This window comes from Balaenoptera physalus, assembly GCF_965194825.1.
Source record: "Balaenoptera physalus genome assembly, chromosome: 15".
Taxonomy (NCBI): Eukaryota; Metazoa; Chordata; class Mammalia; order Artiodactyla; family Balaenopteridae; genus Balaenoptera; species Balaenoptera physalus.
The window spans coordinates 41,541,406-41,563,597 of NC_138894.1; the positions used below are offsets into that span (position 1 = coordinate 41,541,406).

A 22,192-nucleotide genomic window follows, 5' to 3' on the forward strand; every position below is an offset into this window, starting at 1 on the left:
AAAAAAAATCTCAATGCAATGTGCCACAAGTCTTGCCCTGTATTTTCCATTTTCTATGTGACATCCCTGGCTTTGGAGCAAGGCTCCCTGAACTCCATCACTGTACTGTGCTACAAGAGAACAGAGTCAGCAATGCACATGTAAGAAATTCCTCTCTTTAAAGGAACAGGATCACGCTGGTTGTTAGGAAACCACCTCTACTCTCTTGAAAAGGGATGGGTTTCCAACTAATAACAAAAACTCAGTAAGTCAGACAGAGAAAGACAAATATTATGACATCACGTAGAGGTGGAATTTAAAAAATAATACAGGGGCTTCCCTGGTGGCGCAGTGGTTGAGAATCTGCCTGCCAATGCAGGGGACACGGGTTCGAGCCCTGGTCTGGGAAGATCCCACATGCCGCGGAGCAACTAGGCCCATGAGCCACAACTACTGAGCCTGCGCGTCTGGAGCCTGTGCTCCGCAACGAGAGGCCGTGATAGTGAGAGGCCCGCGCACCGCAATGAAGAGTGGCCCCTGCTCGCCGCAACTACAGAAAGCCCTCGCACAGAAACGAAGACCCAACACAGCCAAAAATAAATAAATAAAATAAAGAATTATTAAAAAAAAAAGTAAAAAAATAATACAAATGAATCTATATACAAAACAGAAACAGATTCATAGACATAGAAAACAAACTTATGGTTACCAAAGGGGAAAGGGGCAGGGAGGGATAAATCAGGAGTATGGGATTAACAGATACAAACTACTGTACATAAAATAGATAAGCAAAAAAGACCTACAGTACAGCACAGGGAACTATATTCAATATCTTGTAACAACCTATAATGGAAAATAATCTTAAATATATACAAATATAAATGTATGTGAATCACTTTGTGGTATACCTGAAACTAACACGATATTGTAAGTCAGCTATACTTCAATTTAAAAAATTCAAAAAAATATTCAAGCACCTTAGTGTGTCATGAGAGAGTGGATAGAAAAAAATTAAAATAGTCAAAATAGGAAACAGACTATGGTCTCATCAGAACTAGGCTACAACACGGTACATATAAAGAAGAGCAAGAAGAGACATAAAACACGAGGTGGGGGAGAGGGAAAGTGGGCGGTCAGCACCACCAGTAACTTGTAGGTGAAAGAAGCAGTAAAGCTGATTTGCTATAAACAAATAAAGACCTGCCTGTAAATCTGGTTCTGCCTCCCCATAACTTCCCAGACTCAACCTTTCCTAGTCACTATTAATAGGCAAGAGATGCTTGGAACCTTATTTTACCAACTGCAGTTGCTATAAAGCTAGTCCTCAAGCTCCATATAATATTTGGTGAAATTTACCTATCATATGAAGGATTATCTTCCTGTATTTTTTTTTTAACTTCTTTATTGGAGTATAATTGCTTTACAATGGTGTGTTAGTTTCTGCTTTATAACAAAGTGAATCAGCTATACATATACATGTATCCCCATATCTCCTCCCTCTTGCATCTCCCTCCCACCCTCCCTATCCCACCCCTCTAGGTGGTCACAAAGCTCCGAGCTGATCTCCCTGTGCTATTCGGCTGCTTCCCACTAGCTATCTATTTTACATGTGGTAGTATATATATGTCCGTGTCACTCTCTTACTTCGTGCCAGCTTACCCTTCCCCCTCCCTGTGTCCTCAAGTCCATTCTCTCTGTCTGCATCTTTATTCCTGTCCTGCCCCTAGGTTCTTCATAAACATTTTTTTTTTTTAGATTCCATATATATGTGTTAGCATATGGTATTTGTTTTTCTCTTTCTGACTTACTTCACTCTGTATGACAGACATCTTCCTGTATCTTAAACTTTACTGATAACAAGGCATCCTGAAATTCAGAGGCCTGATACTGCCCAATAGTTTCATCAAAGGCCAAAGATTAATGTGACAACATGAGACCAGAGATGCTAGAAGAAATTGTCTTAGTGGGCAAATACACTTCCCATCCTACCTGGGCTCCTGTGAGGAAATTCCACCCAGGTCCTTGGAGAGCTCAGAACCCACCTCAATTTGACCATCAGCAAAAGGTATGTGCCAGTCAACATGTCACCTGACTGACACTGCAAACCTCTTTTTCTCACAGACACCTTAATATGTGGTGTAGAAATACTAGCTGTTGTTTCAGAAGAATCCACTGGACCAAAGGCCTGAGGTGAGAAAGGTATCATCTGCAATCTAAGTCTCTTCTTCCTCAGTCACTTCCTCCTCATCAACTCCTATGGTAAAAGTGACAGATATATGAGAAAACATTTGAGAGCGATGGACAACAGAAGGGAGTCTTGTACGGGTGGAAATCTCAGTGGCCCACAGAGTTTAGAGGGCTCTCTGTCCTGACACAAAAGGGCAAACAAACACTCTGCACTGTAAAGTGAAGACACATTTGGGAATAGTACTAGAGTCTCGATTCCCTACTACATCATCACTCACACTCAGAAATCAGTGCCAGTACTAACCAGAGCCTCTCTTTTTCTGAGAGAAAAACAACCCAAATGATGAGGAGGATGGTGGTGATGATGATGATGGTGCTAATGATAGCAGCTAACACATATATAATGTTTGCTATGTGCCAGGCACTGTTCTAAGTTCTATGTACCAACTTGTTTCATCTTCCCAACAACCCAATAAGTAGGTGTTAATACTACCCACATGTTAGAGGTGTTCAGGTTGTTCTTCTGCCCAAAGAATATAAACTTAAGCCATTTTTCCACGAGGAGAGACCAATCTTCTTCAGATCTAATCACATACTGAACCCGCCTCAAGGCTGAAAATTAGTGAAGAGCACCAACCAAGTTGGACGAAAGTGTAGGTAACTCCTAAAAAGGACAGCGTCAGGAAATATGTCTGTCCCAGATATTTCTTAATTCAGAAGTGAGGGGAGCAACAAACACTGAACTGTAAATCCCCTGAGGGCAGGAATTGGTCTTATTCATCTTTGTTGTCTCAGGATTTAGTACAGTGCCTGGCACTCTGTGAATGAATGAATGAATGAATGAACAAACGAAGTATAAGTGCCTGATCACTTCCTTCTAAAGATCCTTCCTAATTTTATTCTCTCTCCTCTCTTCCCAGTGAGAGAACTGGTGAATGCATTTCAGAAATAAATTGATTCCAGTTATTAGGTTACTTCTTAACCTGGTACGAAAGAGAGGTGTTGGAGTTGAAAAACCTGGCTGATTCTGGTCCTGGTATTTCCCACTTACACCCTGTGAGACCTTAGGCAACTCTCACCTATAAAATGGAGACATGGGCTTCCCTGGTGGCGCAGCGGTTGAGAATCTGCCTGCCAATGCAGGGGACACGGGTTCGAGCCCTGGTCTGGGAAGATCCCACATGCTGCGTAGCAACTAGGCCCGTGAGCCACAACTACTGAGCCTGCGCGTCTGGAGCTTGTGCTCCGCAACAAGAGAGGCCGCCACAGTGAGAGGCCCGCGCACCGCGATGAAGAGTGGCGCTCGCTTGCTGCAACTAGAGAAAGCCCTCGCACAGAAACGACGACCCAACACAGCCAAAAATAAAAATATAAATAAATAAAAATTTTTTAAAAAAATAGCCTCTTTCTTAGGTGAGTTTTTAAAAAAAACAAAAAACAAAAAACCGGAGACGCGTAGAGCTGCGCTGCTATAAGATTAGTGGTACAAGGCTCACAAACTAAGATAGGCGGACACATTTCATAAACTGAAAACCAGAAAAAAATACACTCTTTGTTAGAAGATTTTTCCTTCCCATCACCCAGCATTGTGTGTGACCCATAGTAGATGCTCAATAAATATTTGTTAAATCACGGAAAATCAGAACAAAAGAGCCATCTGTCTCTGCTCCTCTAAATCCCGATTCATAAGACTTCCTCTGAGAGGCTGACCTCAGGGATGGGATGAAAGCAAGTTCAGGCAAAGACGCCCTTCATTTCTTCAGCTTACAGTTGGAAAAGTTACATCCAAGTGCATATCGAAATAAATAATATTGTCAGCCTTTTGGAGAAGCAAGCGTGATGGCAGGGAAGAGGAACCTCAAGGTATCAGGTGTGAAAAGCAAGCCAATGGCCCCCAACTCTCGTACCCCTCTTTTCTCTGCTCCCCCCCCCCACCAGCACCCCAGGTCACAAGCCAAGAAATGGCAGTGTCATTGCTGTCACTCTGCCCCTCTGAAATAGGAACCAGGATTAGCTCTGGCTGGCTGAAGCTCAACCCAGATAAGTCCAGAGCGACGCTGATAGGCAGCGGGAAGGAATTTGAGGAAGTGACAAGAAATGCCACGTCACCCACCATAAAGAAAGCTTTCCCACAAAGTGGCCTGGGTGGCGGCTACACAGCCGACTGGTGCTCAGAAAAATGCAGATAAACGCAGAAGTCTTTCCTAGCAGCAGGACAGAGAGCCAGCAACACACAATTCATGTCCTTGCCACATCCTTCAGTGACTACGAGGAGGGATGTAGAAAGCGCCCTTCATGCAGCCCAGAGGAGCCTGAGCGGAGAGTCCCTGGTCCCTCCTGTGGCCAGGGACCGGGACCCCCCCCAGGCACAGACTCGCCTCTGTGCATTTCTAATGTATCAACCAGAGAATCACCAGTAATCCTAAGGATGCGGTTGTTTTTGTTTTTTTTTTTTTTACAAAGATTCTAGGTTACAGTCTTTCTGTCGCAGGGAAGGGTTTGTGCCATGTCAGAAATAAACTTCCTAATTTCATCCACCAGGTAATGGACATCATAATAATCCGCAGTGGCATCTGTCATTGCAAAGATTTCCACTGTTCTTCACAGAAGTTTCATGGAAAAGTGGAAGTCAGCAAGCAGGGATTCTCCCAAGAAATTCACAGATAAAGAAATGGGGCCTAGCAAAGAGGACCAGAGGGGCAGAAGGGAACTCTTCGGCTCTGCCATTGTTGTTTCCTTAAAGACAGCACAAAATTCCCTGCTAGTTACCGATGGCATGGCCTTCTTTCCTTATATTTTAAAATTTCATTCAAAGGGCCTGTTCTCACAAAAGTGTATCCAAAACTTATCCAAGATATCTTCACCAGGAAATCCGTACTTTGACAAATGGAGCAAAAGGTCAAATACTTAGAATATATTTAGAAAAATATATTCTGTATTATTAAATAATACCAGTGACTTTTTAAAAGGGCGTGTTGGACGAGATCTCAGCTGGTATGTCTGTGGGATCAAATCCACTAGCCCAGTGTTCTAAACATCTCTGCAAGAAATTCTGGCTAAGATTCTGCAATCTCAAACTGTCCCACAACTTTATCTAGAAAGAAATTTGAGCTACCAGTATCCCAGAGGTCTCATAAGGGCCACAGCTGTCAGCAGACCAGCCTTTCATCCTGGGTAGCCGGGAAAATATTTCAATACAGTATATTTTTGCTCAGGATTCTTTGAGAACACACCAAACAGGAAATGATTAGAATTACATTTACTTACTCTCACCTATTAGCATTAAATTATTAGTTGTATTAGTGGCTTACATTTACATTAAACTTGCAAATTATATAGACTCTTATTTCCATTCTACAAGCATCTCTATTTTTTTCCCTGCATGCATATCTAATCATTCGCTTACCTCTTATCACTCCGGGAACCTACAGCTCTTAATTCCACGGATTTCCACAGGGCAAGAATCTAGGCCACCGTTTATGCACAGAAATCAATTCAGCCATCACTACACTATGCATCAAAACAACATTTTAAGAGCAAAAGTTGCAGCTAGTGGCATTGAGCCAAAGCGCCTCTTCTCAAAAGGAAAATGCAGTGGGATTTTAAAGAGCAAATAGGACAAGTCACCGAGGCTTTATGCCTCACCAAGAAATGGGGAATCCTTAATGGCCCAAAGTGTCTTGATTCAAATCTGGAACTTAATAAGACTTGTGCCCAAAGAAAAGTGCTGATTGCCACATCCCCCAGTGTCCTTTCATAGTGTCCCATGTCAATATATTCACCAGGTTCATTTTCTCTCTCTTTGCCCCTAGTGAGATTACTAACCAACAATATTTTTATGTTTTTAATTAGAATCTGAAAGAGCATTTGGGCACCAGGTTGCATTTTTACAAGCTCTGCATCTCTGAAACACAATATTATATTAACGTGATAGTTTACAAAGAAATCATATTACTAAATGTCATAAATCACAGAAACTTCATTGGCTTCTTCTAAAACTGTATGTAATCTGCTGACTACACCATTCACAATTTATAACAATCTATGCAAATGTATATTAAAGCCATAAAAAGTCCCCCCCCCCACACCCATATCCTTTTCCCACAGGCCAAATAAAGGTGAATTAAGGGAATCTGGCAAAGGGTATACATGGCTATTGCCATTTCCCACAGCAAATAGGGTATTTTCCTCTGGGAATAAAACATTTTTCTTAAACTACTGTTTATAACCCTTATCAGCTCAACAGCAATAGAGCCATCAAGTCCAATCTCTTGTGGAAAAAAGTCAAGGTCAACAAGTACTTGCATTTTTGTTTATCTTTAGCTGCAATTGCTACTGACATTCAATTGGGTAATAAACATAGGTCTGTCAAATGTTCCCAACGAACAGGTGATCCAAAAGCTATCTCAGAACAAGGCGATTGCCAGGTAATCAAGCAATCCTGTTATAACAATTATGATTTGAGTACATTTATTTATAGATGCAAACACCAGTCAATTCTAAGCAAACATTGCCATACCATTCCCACCACTGGGTAATAAGAGTGAGGAAGTACAGGAGGGCTTTTGCTAGAATTGCTCACCAACAATAATGTGTGCATTCCCATGAGCAGAGCACCATCCAGAGAAAAGGTTTTCTCCCCTTATCTCTTCTATTTAAAGGCAATTTTGTGTATCAATACAGCCATGTCCTTTACTCTGCCTGCCACCCAGGCTCCGGAGCCCAGTTGCCTCTCTCTGCCTGAAAACCAATTCTACGGTTATGTGTGTGTGTGTCCATTTGGGATTGTTGCATGATTCCTTTAAGCCAGCATGGTTGTTACTCGAGAAAACACTTCGCTTTAACTTGAAAAGTGCTAGGTTTTGTTCAGCATGTTTAATTCTACAGAGTCAGAGAGAGATTTGGAATAAATACTTCTTTCCAATCCATCAAGAAACTCACTGATAGCAACAGGAGTTATGCATTTGGATCTGGGCAGCACATGGCTCCTTGCCACATTCAACTTACAGATTAAAAATAGAATCTGTTCCAGCTGCAAAGTAAGACACATTAAACCTACTGCCTCCATTTGAAATATGGAAACTAAATCTAAGGACCACGGCCACGATCTAGGATGATGATTCTGACCCACATAACACAAGCCTACTGCCTCCACTTCAGTTATGAAAAATAAGCTTAAGGAATATTCTTGGAGCCTTAAAGGAATGCTTCTACTTCTTGCTATGTAGCTTTTATTAACATTCCATCATTTAGTGGAGCAATTAATATTTTCTGAAGCTGACTCCTTTCCTATCAAGAGCATCAGGGAGAGTGGCATTGACATATATACACTACCAAGTATAAAATGGATGGCTAGTGGGAAGCAGCCGCATAGCACAAGGAGATCAGCTCGGTGCTTTGTGACCACCTAGAGGGGTGGATAGGAAGGGTGGAAGGGAGACTCAAGAGGGAGGGGATATGGGGATATATGTGTACATATAGCTGATTCACTTTGTTGTACAGCAGAAACTAACACAATATTGTAAAACAATTATACTCCATTAAAGATATTAAAAAAAAAACCTTAAAAAAAAAAAAAAGAGGCTCAGGACATCTGGAAACGAAGTAAAGGACAATCCTTCTAAAAATACACAAACCCACATCCTGGGAAAGAAGGTGAAAACTGACACACAAAATGAAGTATACTATTTTAAAAGACACCTTTCAATGTAGACATATTAAGTACGAGGTGAAAGTGTTGTGAGTCAAGAAAATACTGTTTCAGTATAAAGAAGTATCCTTCATTCTTTAACGTTCAGGCAAAAAGTGGAAGGAACCAGAGTTGTATCTGCAGGCGCAAGAGTATATTATTTTCCTCCTGGAGTTGATTAAGTCTGGCAGGTAATTTGAAGATTCTACATACAAAGAGAAATTAGCCGCCTGGGAAGTGGGAAGGCAGGATTAGGACCCACTGGGAGTCCATGAACACGAGGGCCCATGAAACAAAGCATCTACTCTGCAGATACTCAGGAAACGCTCATCCATCAGTTGTCAAGCAAGGGGGGAAGTCACCTCACGTTCAGAACAGTAAACTGATGAAGTGAGTCACCAGATTCCCATGATAGCTTGGCTGGCCTCTTCCTTTCCGCACAGCCCCTAGTCACCATGGAGCCAGAACCTTCTCCGCGGGAAAGCGGGGCGGCAGAGGGTGGTGGCCGGGCTTCAGCGGGCCACCCTCGGAGAGGGTGGGAAGAGTGTCCAGCCTGGGTGTGGAGGAGAAGTCAGAGCCAGCAGTGACCAGCCCACCTTTGGGAGGCTACCCTCAGAAGACAGTGTTCTGAGACCTGGCCTGTCTCCAGGCCCTTCTGAACCCCACCATGCCCGCACCCCTCAGTCTGGTCCAGTCTCCTCCTCCAAAGCTTTTCTCTGCAGCCTCCTCTCCGGCCTCAGTCCGCGCGCTCAGCCTTTCTGAAGAGTAGCAGCGCTGGTCCCAGCTTCCTCCCCACCCATCCCTCCTTCACTCGGATCTGACCAGGACACAACTCTAACGTTTTCAGTGGCTCCCCAGCTCCCAACACACTCCCAGCTCCCTAAGATGACATCTATGATCCTTCGTGGTCTGGCCCTGCTACCTCTTGGCCTCACCCCAGACTCTTCCTTTCCCATGTTCTCTGCTCACACTGAGGCATACGGGAAGCCTCGGGAGTGTCATGCTTTCTCTCTCCTTCACGCCTCTACACAAACTAATTTCTGTGCCTCGCATGCCCTTCTACTTCTCCATCCATCCCAAGTTGCTATCAAGTTCCCCAAGTTGCTATCAAGTTCCCCAAGTTTCTATCAAGTTCCCCAAGTTTCCTTGGGGGAGCTGGCTAGGAGATTGGGAATGAAAGCAGATTGCTTCCAGGGCTAACTCTGGGGGATGCGGTAGTGGTTGCCTGGAGTGCTGTGCCGAGAAGGACCCACATCCAAGTCCCATTCAAGCTCAGTGAGAAAGTGCACCGTGATCTACTAAGGATGCCTGCCGTGGAAGGATGGGGAGAGGCAGTCGCTGCATCTTTACCAGTTTGTTAGGTGCTGTTCCTCTGCTTCCAAATTACACTGAGCCCACTGAATCATGAGACTTAACCTACCATGTGTGAACTGTCTGCTCTGCCACAGGACTGTCAGCTTCTTGATGCCAGGAATAGCCTCTTTCACTCTCAATTCTCACATCTAGCAATGGGCTACTACATAGTCCACATTCAATTAGTACTCAGTAAGTTAGTGAATGGGGCTATTTCTGTCTTCACCTTTTCTACTTTTGGGAGTATTCTTCTCATCAGCTTAAAATTCACAATATCAAATCATACCTTTTTTAAAAATTTTATTTATTTATTTCTGGCTGCGTTGGGTTTTCGTTGCTGTGCACGGGCTTTCTCTAGTTGCAGCGAGCAGGGGCTACTCTCCATTGCGGTGCACGGTCTTCTCACTGTGGTGGCTTCTCTTGTTGCGGAGCATGGGCTCTAGGCTCACGGGCTTCAGTAGTTGTGGCACGTGGGCTCAGTAGTTGTGGCTCACGGGCTTAGTTGCCCCGTGGCATGTGGGATCTTCTCGGACCAGGGATCAAACCCATGTCCCCTGGATTGGCAGGCGGATTCTCAACCACTGCACCACCAGGGAAGTCCCGAAACAATACCTTTCGTTGGCACTAAAAGAATTCCTTTCACATAAGGAGATGTTCTGAGTGCTTGGTAATCCAAATATTCACAACACACAGTCTGCTCCTATTTTATAGGTTGAAATCATATTCATCGGAACTTCCAACGTTAAAGACCGTGGCCCCTGAATCTTCCCATCCCGGTATCCCACCTCAGTCCCTCGACATCTCCATTTTTACCATCACTTATCTGAATCTCTCTGGCTCCATTAACCCTGTTTCAGAGGATAATAACGAGAAGGACAAGAGCATTCTCGCCTGCATCCCAAGCTCCAGGTACAGGGAAAAAAGAATGGAGTTGGCTCACCATGAAATGGTCAGAAGAAGGAGATGGAAAAGTGGGAAAAGGTCTCATGGCATCGCGAAATGATCAGCACTGTGGCGCATAGGAAGACAGGCTGTCATCTGTTTCGACTACGGAAATCAAGACAAGCTTAGATACCAAGGAGTGAAAGTGCGAATGGGCTGAATATAGATCCAGACATCCGAACAAATCAATCAAATATTTATCAGGTACTTACTCTATTTGCAGCACTGCGCTAGGAGCTGAGGGGAATGTAGAGGAGCCCTACAGGTATGGTTAGGATGTCAGCCTATGCCATCTCACTGGATTCCCTGGGTGAGCACGTGTGGGTCCTAATGCCTGTCAAAGGGATTCTTCTAAACAACACTTCCATGGATGCTCTAAAACTTGTAACTAATTATATTTCACTCTTCGTTTTGGCTGCTAGGAAGCTCAGAGCCAAATTAACTGCCTACTTCTAGCAACTGGACATGATCCTATAATTCATATTGTTCCTTACTACCCTTAAGACTGACTTCTCATTTATTTTCCTTTCATTCTGATATCTTCATCTACTTCATTTGAATCCGATTGTATACTTTTGTTAATTTCCTTAAATCCTTTCATAGAAAGGAAAGGAACATATGTAAAAGCATTGTAAAATTAAGATATATCCTTTTTCTCCTAAGGTATCAAAGTACAAAAGGGCACAAGGTATAAGGTGCTGTCCTGCTCTCACAGGTGCATTGTAATAGGGGCACTCAAGGAAAGAGTCAAACTAAAACAAATGAAATGTTTAAAGAGAGAGAACTGATTAAATGTTAATAATCTAGCCACAAGCCTATTGGCAAATTCAATGTTTTCTGCATTCACTCTTCAATTCCCCCTTTCTTAAAAATATACGATTTTGAAGAAAATTTAAGATTTTCTAGGTAAGGTCATGTTCTCTTTTTCTCCTGATATGGGAATAAGTAGAAGGAAGTTCTACCTCTTCCATTCTTTGTTAGGAAATAAAATAAGCTTCGTCTAGGAATGCATACGGGTTGATATTGGTAAATGGGGGAAGGCTAAAGCTAATTGTACTAATCAAACAGAATGCTTTTAGGTTAAGTAATTACGGAAAATTATCTGCAAGACTGAACTAATCCACAAAGCCAGACACTTGAGCAAAACCCAACTTATCAACTACACTTCTGGGACCAATCAATGTAAGAGGTAGACAACGCCCACCTCTTTTTAAGGAAAACGCTTGGCATAAATTTACTGTTTGGGTTAGTTTTTGCTAGGCCAACAGCCAAAACCTCCACCACTATCCTTAATTAGTGCTAGCAGTCATGAGGGAGAGAGATAAATTCAGGAGCAGAGCTAAATATCACATCCCAGGGGATGGAACCATGTCTGCTGCTGGGAACAGCACAGGACATAAAAGCATCCTCCCAGGGTGGCACAGTTACTCCTGTAATTCATCCTTAACCTCGACCCTAAGATCCCTCAAAAGATACTGAAATGCTGTAGCCAGTCTCCACCCATCCTCTACTGGAAGCCCATTCAGGGCCAGAGGATGGAACCCAAGTGTAGGAGTAGGCAGAACCAGCAACTATGTGGATGCCGTGACTTAAGGTACATCCCCAAACCCATCTACCACCAACTTCTGAAAGAGCTACCTGTCGAATCTTTCCTTGAAGTGCCCCGGTTAAAACGCCTTTCTGCGGGTGGGAACAGACAAGACCTACGTATCTATTTACATTTTGACAGAGATTACCATGTGAGATTAGCCATCTGGCACCCAAAAGAAATCAGTCCTGAGGGAATGTAGTGTAATCACAGTTTGAAAGCATGAGAGGGTTCCCAACCCTCTTCAATAAATAATTACCCATCAGTGGCCACGTGTCATAACTATGCTGGGCACAGGAGAGTTAAAGACGAAGAAGACATAGTCCCTTCCCAGGGGGCATCCTGGGGAGGCTGAAGCATGAATGGCTCGTTTCAATATATGAGAAATGATAAAACACAGGATACCCTGACAACATAGAAGAGGATCACTTCCTCCAATCTGGGGGTTCACAGAATACTTCCTGCAGATGACACAAATTAGTTTAGAAGTTTTTAACCTGGACTACATAGACCCACCCCTACAAGGGGATCCATGGTTAGAATTTATAAGATCCAAGTACTTGGAAGGGAAAAAGAAATTAACCTTTTATTCTCACTAACCTCTAACTGCAATTAGCATTTACTTCAAGTGTGTATCTAGGTAAGTAACAAACCACAGAACTATTAGTAGGACCTGTGACCTTGTCACCCATGGAAATCATATTCACATACTACAATACAGTTGTTAAAAATACCTTAAGACACCATTTACATTCATCACTATTTCAAAAACGTGATAGACAACAGAATTATTGCTAGACCTTGTTACTTAATGCATATTAAAATGAGGCACTTATATCACTATATTATGATTTGTTTTTTAAAATACTTTGTTAGGACTTCCCTGGTGGCGCGGTGGTTAAGAATCCGCCTGCCAATGCAGGGGACACGGGTTCGATCCCTGGTACGGGAAGATCCCACATGCCACGGAGCAACTAAGCCCGTGCACCACAACTACTGAGCCTGAGCTCTAGAGCCTGTTAGCCACAACTACTGAGCCTGCACGCCACAACTACTGAAGCCCGCGTGCCTAGAGCCCGTGCTCCGCAACAAGAGAAACCACCGCAATGAGAAGCCCTCGCACCACAACGAAGAGTAGCCCGCACTCACCACAACTAGAGAAAGCCCGCGCACAGCAATGAAGACCCAACGCAGCCATAAATAAATAAATAAATAAATAAATAAATAAATAAATAAATTTATTTATAAAAATAAAAATAAAATATTTTGATAACTGGATTTCAATATAATTAGTCTCCCTTACAATCTTATGTATTTTATTTTGTGTGTTAATAAAAATATTACTCTGAAGAAGTATCCATTGACTTCACCAAATTGCCAAAGGAGTTCCCTCCCCCCAGAAAATGTCAAGGTTCCCTGAAGAAGATCAGTATGAGTCAGCAGCCACGTGACTAAAGGTGGACAAAGCAATGATGACCCCACCAGTTCAAACAGCAAAGGCTCTGGGTGGCCACACGGGAAAACTGAACCAAGTTCCTTAGAGTGGCCTCATAGGGCCCAGAGATGCTGAACTTATATGGCAGTCAGAGGACCAAGGTAGAGGTGTCCCTCTGCAAGTTAGGCCAAATCCTACCCACTCTGTGTTTCAGTCAACAGCCTTGACCACAGAGTTCACTGTGTCTGGGTCATTGGTGTGTTGTGAAATAAACACACTCACAGCTCCCTAAGAATATTCAGCATTTAGCAAATATTTCACTTGCATATGCTTGATGCTCTTGGGAGCGCACACGAACTTCCTGAGGGCAAATACTATGACCTACTCATTTTTATAGCCTCACACAGCACACCTTCCACACAGTAAGTGCTTAATCCATTTTTGATGACTTGACTAGAATGCATAAATTTATATTTCCCTCCTTAAATACAACTTGTGATCGTATTTTGGCTCATCTGCAGAAGTGATTTTAATTCTAAACTCTTTTTATCTCCTTGGGCTGTATTAAATGGATGTTTCCCTAAAATTAACTTCCTCACTTCTGCCTTGCCAAGAATGACACCCTGTGAAGAATCCACCACTGGGGACAATGGATTCTCTCCTGGTTTATTTTCTTGGGTAGAAACTGAAACACATGTTCCAGCTGTGCGGTGGCCCTGGAATGCCTAGGAGGATGGACCTGAAAAACAAGTTATTGCTTATAGTTTAAAACCCAATGCAGAATCAAGAGAAGAAGGGAAGGTGAGAGAGAATAAGAGAAAAGAAAGGCCTTATTTGGAAACTGAATTAAATAATTACACAGTAGGATCTGGGTTTTTAAAGCTCAGGTCACCATTTTTATTATTTACATAAGGCAGTAAAATGCATGTTATTAATACGAGTGTGGAATATATTCTTCTACACGAGATGTGCTTTTGAAAAATACTTAACGGTTTTGGAAAGAAAGAACTAAGCATTATGAACCATTAACTTCCAGGTCCACTACAATAGAAAATACATCCCACTCTCGCTGAAAGGCCAATGTTGTTATAGCCAGAAAAGCTTTCTCTAATTTACAGCAGACTGAGTGAAACTGAAAAGAAGATACCTTTCTAAAAAGTTTTCATACCTTCTGGCTGTAGGACTTCCTGATGAATTGACATAACATCATTATTCATAGAATTCTTTACCACTCATTTTTTAAACTATCACAGGATTCTTGAGAGACTGATGTCATTAATTCTAGGAAAGTCAGAGAACTGGGGTATAATTTCAGAAGTCCTACAAGCCACACTGGAGTTGGTATCTCTTAAGAAACAATCACAACAAGAACAAAGTTCCAATCCATCACAGGCAACAAAACCCCAGTATCTGCACAGGTGACAATGGCAAGTGTCGGCAGCAAAGTCTACATCACATACCAAGTCCACCGTAATATTGCAAAGCAGAGGGAAAACAGAATTGTGGTTTTAAGGCCATACTTAACAAATATCACACCTCTTAAGTTTCAAAAACTAGAGTACAAAATTTGATAAGCTATCCAGACCTTGAGTTCACACATAAATAAAAATGGGCAATCAACAGAAAATATACGAAATGATCCTGCTGACTAATGCCCTGTCTTTTCCAATCGAGGGTCAGACCCATTCAAACCCAGTCACGTGAGGATGGACTCTGTAAAGGTCAATCAAAGGCAGGCTGAAACTCCAACTGTCTAGCTGACCTTCAGAGCTTGTGACAAACTGCTATCAGTCAATGTCAACTAATGACAGGAGCTCTTTGGCTAATCAATTGTTCTAAAAATGATCAAGAAAACTACTCACAGGACAGCTCATTTTCACATCAATGCCTGTGAAGTATGAAAAGCTCATTTTTTGAGTTTTTAATAAGCTCATAAGTAAAGCAGTTACTTGGTAACAGAGGTCACCTTACAGAAAAAGATAGAACCTTTGTCTGCCTTTTACATTCTTTTATTACCATATTATAGTAAAAATATGCCATGGATATGCCAGAGGGCTACATGATAAAGTAGGTAACACTTCATCTACTTGAGACAAATACTTCTGCGTTCGAGGGAAATCTATCCGGGAGTAAATAATTTCAAATGAATTTTTCAGTTGTTTAAGATGAAAAGCAATGACCAGGTTTACTAGTGAGGCTGCCTAATAGTGAGAAGACACACTTTCTGTGAAAACACTCATGGCCAAGTTCATGCCCCTAAATAAACAGTTATGACTTTTAGATGATGAAGTTATTTTTCTTTGTTTTAAGACGATCTGCTTTCATGATGCTAGAAGTCAAGCAAATGGAGAACAGAAAACGGTTACTCACATTTGATGAGTCAATAAAAGGTAAGGTGACTAGAGTATGGGGTGTTCTTGGGAAAACAATTCTCTGTCCATACGTCTAATTCAACATGTTTGATAAGTTAATAATATGGACCTTTGGATAACATGGATTTGCAGCGTGTAATTACTTCCCCTTTCTTTTTTACACCTGACTTTTCCCATCAGGAGATCATTTTCCTATTCTGCCTGCCACTGCAAGCAAAGACCACACTTTAATCTGAATACAACATTAAATGTAACTCAAGTACCACACAGGGCTGCAGTGGCCCAAGGGCTAAGGCCTGTGGTCACAATTATATTTTACTTTTCTCTTCTCACCAAAGCATATTTTTCAATATGCATTCTAGTGCCATTGAAATAAAAGAAGTTCCCAGAGAAGAACAAGGCTTAAGAGGTAAGTGTGAACAAATATAAAATCATTCAAGTCACTCTGACCAACAGACAAATGAAATGAAAAAAAAACCTAGTTTTTAAACATTTTTCTTCGTTTTCAGGGTTCTTAGGTTATTATAAACATTCTGTTTTTAAAATAAGTTGAGATTTTAAAATAAAAAGAAAGACAGAAGACTGTTTCAAAACAAGCAGTATTCACTTTGTGTCTTCATCTGAAAAACTGCAGATTACAGATTGTATCCTAAACCTGAGTTGTTACGGTAGTTTTTCAAATTAAAATATCTTCTGTGGCCTCAACTACCCTCAAGTTGTCCATAGGAAAGAAATAAAGGAGGGAGGGCAACACTTAAGCCGAGACATAATTGGAAGTATGTGAAAAATGAAGTGTCAGTTTGGTCAATAAAGGGCAAAGGTCAAGGGGAACGGCAGCCCAAACTCTGTGCGAAATTGCTCATTAAGACATCCAATCAGAGAGCTCCTTCCCACCTATCCCATTATTCATCAGACAGCTGACTGTTTCACATGCCTGGGTTTGGGCTGTTATTACTTTTCTTCTTCATGTAAAAAGACGGAGAGGGTATATAAATCGTTGCTTAGTCATCTGGAACAAAATGTGGCCCTTCCCTACCTCCCTCTCACCCAGCTCTGCCTGCTGGCTTCACAGGTCTGAAACGACTGCCTCGAGATTCCCTTCAATAATAAATGGAGTTGTCTTCTGCCTATAGGTTGCCTGAACTCCTACAAAAGCTGGCGTGGAGGGGACGGGACAGTGGGAGGTACTGGCAACAACTGATACATTTTATTATAAAGAAATAGCAAATGCTTTGCAATTGTTCCTCTTTACAGAAACATGCTGGTTTTGCTTTTTTTTTTTTTTTTTTTAGTGTGAGCAAAGATACTATTGCTGATCTGAGTCCTGGGGCCCCCAAAGAAGTTCATAAGTGCGTTTTAGAAGTTCTAGAGACCAGTGAAGTCCTTTAGGGCTGAAATGTTTCACATCAAATTTCTATGTAGAAATAAGACTTTTTCTTTATCGTCACAAAAGAGGAAAACGAGATGAGTTTGAAGTGGGAAACGTTCTGCCAGAGAAATGTCTTTACTTGTTTTCTAGGCTCCTCTTCTCAATTCAATAAAGTTTAGAATGAGTGAAATGGTAGAGGCTCTTAATACATAATACAGATTAATCATATCAGTCATCCTGCTCCTCTGTAAAGAGCTCCATCATCCTTCTACTTAGCACACAAAGCTGGATTCTCAGTCCCCGGCAGAGTAGAACCCCCTTGAGGCTAATGCTGATTCTGTTTTATTCACAGCTCTGTCACTGTTACAGAGCGGAGTGCCAGGCCCAGTGCAGACACTGGGGGAAGAGTCCCTGAATTGATAACAGAAAGAATGGCTCTCGAATGATCTGTTTCCCATTCTTAGTCACACTTCAGTATCACATCAAACAGGAGCTTGGGCTCGGGAGTCAGACGGTATGGGTTCAAGTCCCTACTGTACCACCAACCAGTATGTGACTTTGGGTAAGTCTCTCAGCCTCTCTGAATCTCTGTGACCTCCTCTACAAAGTGAGGGATGAAATACCTACACTGACTGACAGCCCGTAATGCGCTATTTTATTATTTTATTACTATCATGTATTCGTCTCTCTTGACTTTCAACCCAAAACGGAGACGTGCCCAAACTCAAAATGTGGTCAAGCACAGCTAAGGCTGCTTATGGGTTATACAGTGTCTGCGGCAGCCCTCCTGGGGGGGAGTACAAATCCGGTGGGGAAAGGCACCAGATTTGCTTGGTGTTCTGTCTGTCCAGACCACACGCTTCCTAGAATAGACCCTGATTCTGGTCAGTAGGGCAACCACACACAGTAGGATAAACAGGACACATGAAAGAGCCCAGTATCTGCCAATGTGCACCTCATCTTGAGACTCTGCTTGGGGGTCCTGGAAACACCCCATCCTAAAGTAGTTACAAAGGCAAGAGACCAAGATCCGGAGGTGACTCTCAACGGTGACTCACTTCAATATTTCTGAGCTTTACTTTTCTCTCTTCTGAAATGGGAAAATAGCAAATCATTGACAGTGAGAAAATAAGAATCCAATCTCATATCTTTGGAAGTGCTTTGAGGAAGTTAAAGAGTAGACAAAATCAATGTCCCAGCCGCAGCAGCAGAATCCCCAACCAAACACAGATGTTAGGCCTTCCTTTTAAATGCCCATTTAAAGGCGCTTTGCTATTAAAGAATCGATTTCCTGCAGGGGGCCACAAGTGTTACTATGAAATGAATGTAGATGCCATAAGAAGAGTTGCCGTGATAAATAATTTGAGTTGGGGGAGAGATACATTATGTAAATCATGAATAAACATCAAATCCCTGAATAATAATAATATCTTTCGCATTTTCTTGATTACATACTTCAAGTATATTCTCTTCAGAATGCCCAGGGGTGGATTTTGTACTTTATTTTTTTATGCTTAGGTAAAAATGTGGACTAAACTACTCTATCAACCACAAAAGCCACTCATTTGGCAAATCATCAGGCGCTCAAAAATCCCCCAAATTGCTGGAACCCTAACTAGGAACTGTTACTGTATTTTGAAATCTATCAGAACATTACAAATTTCCTGGATGACCGATTTTCTTTGCTTTACTTTGAAAGTCCAAAAGAACAGGACAGAGCCTGTTACATGCCTACCTTGTACCACAGACAAGGTTATTTAACAGACGACCAAAAGCCTAGGGGATTTCTTTTTTTTTGTACCCGGGGTGCCATAATGAAGTGGCAAACATTGAAAAGGAATGAGGAAAAAAGAAATGCGGTACAAATAATACAGTAGAGAAAGTTTTAAAATATGTATTACTCCCATCTGTGAGGGAAACACCTCTTTGGATATGTTCTTGACAGATTGAGTTATTTCTGTCTATTGGGTATGTATAAAGACATATTTATGGATTTATAAATCTTTTGAAGAGGGCTGTTATTTACCCAGTTGACTAAAATGGACTCAAACTGTGTAAATAACTATTTAGGACATGCACTACAGGCCAAATGCTGGCACGGCTTACACATCCATGCCTGCCAGAAAAGGCAGACAGGAGAACACGGAAAAGCCACTGCGCACAGCTAATCCGAAGGCTACACAAAGACCCAGCTCCACAGGTCCCAGGGATGAAAAAAAAAGAGTTGAGAAGCGTTGTGGTTGGCATGGAAATGCACCGAAGTTGTTACAGCAACACTTGCAGGCATCATTCTGCATTTAGCAGGGAATAAATCGCACTGCCCAGGAGAGGGCAGTGCGGGGAGGGGCGGGGGGACGGAAGGTGTGACTCCTACTACCTCTGTGGTCCAGCTGGTGGGGAGCCGTTGGGGGGGGAATCAGCACCGAAATCTTCCCCATGATCACCATGGAAGTAAGTGACTTTCCTTCTTTGATGGAAAGAGGGCATGACGAGAAGAATCTTATATAAATAATCAGGAAACTGAAATTTTAGGCCTGATGCTGCACCAGGGCTTCAACAAATCGCTCAGCTTATCCACAGCTTCTGTCCCTCCTCTGTCAAATGGGGCTAGACCTGTTTTATCTGCCACCAGAGTTGTTTTAGGCAGGTTCAATTGAGGTCATTCCAATGAGACTATTTATATGAAAATGCTTTAAAAAGAAAAACAAAGTGGTGGTCTTATATGAAAAACAGAAAGAGGAACGATGTAAGTGGAAAACTCTAGTAACGTGAAGCGTATAAGGCTTACAGTCACATTCACTATTAAACTGGCCTTTAGAGAACACGTGTTGAAGGAGAAAGGAAACTGAGAAATTCCTGATTCCTTGTTCCGACAGGTCAGAGGGGAAGAACTGGGGTGGGGCATTTGCCCTCTGAAAGTCCTTTTATCAGATGATGTTTAAGAAAACTCATGTTTCCATTTTAAACAAATGCATTTCAGCAGTTTACAAGCCTTCAAAGTAGCAGCCAAACTACCCTCCTGATGGTAGTCTTAAAAAGCAAGACATGAAAAAGAAAAACAAACAGACAAACAAAACACTAGGCTATGACCCCATGTAGCAACTCTGGAGTACAGGAAAAAGAATTGAGAGTCCATTTACACCTTTCTGAAAACTCTTGGTGCAAGCTGAGTTCTAAAAGTAGGGTTTTATATGGAAATGCTGACCTCATCTTAACTATAGTGCTGTGAACAGCAACACCATAACATATACATACTCACACTTGAAAGGAAATAGGCCCCGTGGATTTATGCTGCATATCGTTTTCCAGTAAAAGGCAGAGGTCAGAGGTTACCAGTTTCTGCCTCAGCCCTGAACCAGTTTACTCTTCCAGGCTCCATTTGTGCTAGACTTACAGTTGTGATGAAATCAGCAACTTTTCTCTGAACAATAAAATATCTCAAATGCTTAAAATTCTATGTGTAGAAGTTATTCCCAGTCCAAATAGCATACATCTGCCACCCCTCCCCCCAAAAAAGAACTTTTCTGTTTCTGTTGTCAAATTAATCGTGTTCAATTCATTGTAGACTTTGCAATTTTAATTGATATAGCCCAGTTTGGTTAGAAAACAAAATTCTTTTGTTGGGAAACAGCACTCCAGTGAAACATGATCATAAAACCGGATTTTAAAGTATGTACCTACTGTGGGCTCAATCAACTTCAATAAAGCCATCTTTTTATATTCAGAGAGAGAATACTCTCTTTGGTTGCATGAATTGAACATGAAATCCCCTGCAGTAGTTCCCATCAAAAGCAGTACAAGACATCTAAATCCTCATTCACCTTATTGCTGAAGCTTAACTTTATGTTTAAACTTTATCTCCTACCTGTTACAGGCAGACATGCACATCCATGGACACCCAAATACACATACAGGTATGTGCATTCCAAGAACCACGCGAATGAAATTGATCTGGATTCTTTCCATTTCATCCTAATTCCCTTTAGTCTGACTTTGCCACGAAGCCAAGCACTTAAGAGATTCAAATAAGTAAATCCAGGAAAATGGCTTCAACCCAGTGAAGAGGGAAGCCCGGCATGGGTTTCTAAAAGGCCCACTGCCTTCTAGGCATCTGAAGACATTGTTCAGTTGGAATCCTAGTGGGTGTTTCTTCATGATCTCTTGAAAAGCCTCTAAGGGTAAGTAATAATAACACTTTTTTATTTGCAGAGCAGGGTATTAGTGGCATGCTACTTCCACACATTCGAATGTCTAATCTACTTCTCTAATCTCAGTCCATTCACTGACCCTGTTTTATGGAGGTGGCCAGGTGACAGGCAGCTAGGCAGCTGGTCTGGCAGAGAAAGAAGAAGGAGGGGGGCTTCTCTGGTGGCGCAGTGGTTGAGAATCTGCCTGCCAGTGCAGGGGACACAGGTTCGAGCCCTGGTCTGGGAAGATCCCACATGCCGCGGAGCAACTAGGCCCGTCGGCCACAACTACTGAGCGTGCGCGTCTGGAGCCTGTGCTCCGCAACAAGAGAGGCCACGATAGTGAGAGGCCCGCGCAGCGCGACGAAGAGTGGCCCCCGCTCACCGCAACTAGAGGAAGCCCTCGCACAGAAACGAAGACCCAACACAGCCAAAAATAAAAATAAAAAAATAAATAATAATTAAAGGTGCTAATAATTAAAAAAAAAACAAAGAAGAAGGGGGTCGAGAGGAATAAAATAAGATGAACTGGTTCTCATATTACACGGGGTTTGTGTTCTAGGAGAAACTGTATAAAGAGTCCCTCACCAGACATTTCTAATTTTTCAACCCTGAAAAATGACACAAGTAGCAAGAGAACAAGAACAGCCCTCCTACCTTGCTCACTGCTGTTATCCCCACTGTGTGATGTGTGGCCCCCGCTGGAAGGGCCCGGGGTTCCTCCTGAGCGGGTAGATGCCGTGTCATCGTGATCTCTGTTCCAAGAGGGCTGTGAGGGCACAAAGCAGACATCTGAATACAGTGGTCTGTTAACACGGTCCCGGCAGGGTCCCCTCGCACAGTGACAAAGTGGTGGAGGGCTGGAATGGACAAGCACGTCATCTTCCCCGTCCCCCTTCGCTAATGGTGCCAGCTCAGAGCTCCACTGGTGCATCTAAAATCTGCCAATTTCCCCTTCGAAGCTAAAATAATGTCTACCAATAGTTATTCTGTAAGTAATTGCATGCTTTATTACTAAGGAAAACCAAAACATTCCAGGCAAAGAAGGGGGGAGGGGGGAAACCGCTGCCACTTCATTCTGACTGTATTTT

General features: G+C 42.4%; 1 protein-coding gene and 1 long non-coding RNA gene across 6 annotated transcripts in view; one reads left to right on the top strand and one right to left on the bottom strand.

Moving 5' to 3' along the window:
- The window catches only part of MEIS1 (Meis homeobox 1), a 136,921-nt gene that overhangs the window by 85,302 nt on the left and 29,427 nt on the right, over window positions 1-22,192 (bottom strand). For 4 of the 5 annotated variants that reach the window (XM_082426647.1, XM_082426644.1, XM_082426646.1 and 1 more), the window contains one exon: window positions 21,759-21,870. The exons of the other annotated variant lie outside the window; for it this stretch is intronic. In XM_082426647.1, coding sequence (XP_082282773.1) covers window positions 21,759-21,870 — 112 coding nt within the window. The remainder of the gene's footprint in view (window positions 1-21,758; window positions 21,871-22,192) is intronic. 5 annotated transcript variants of the gene reach the window in all.
- LOC309643727 overlaps window positions 1-22,192 on the top strand; it is a 464,905-nt gene that overhangs the window by 57,901 nt on the left and 384,812 nt on the right. The window lies entirely within an intron of this gene.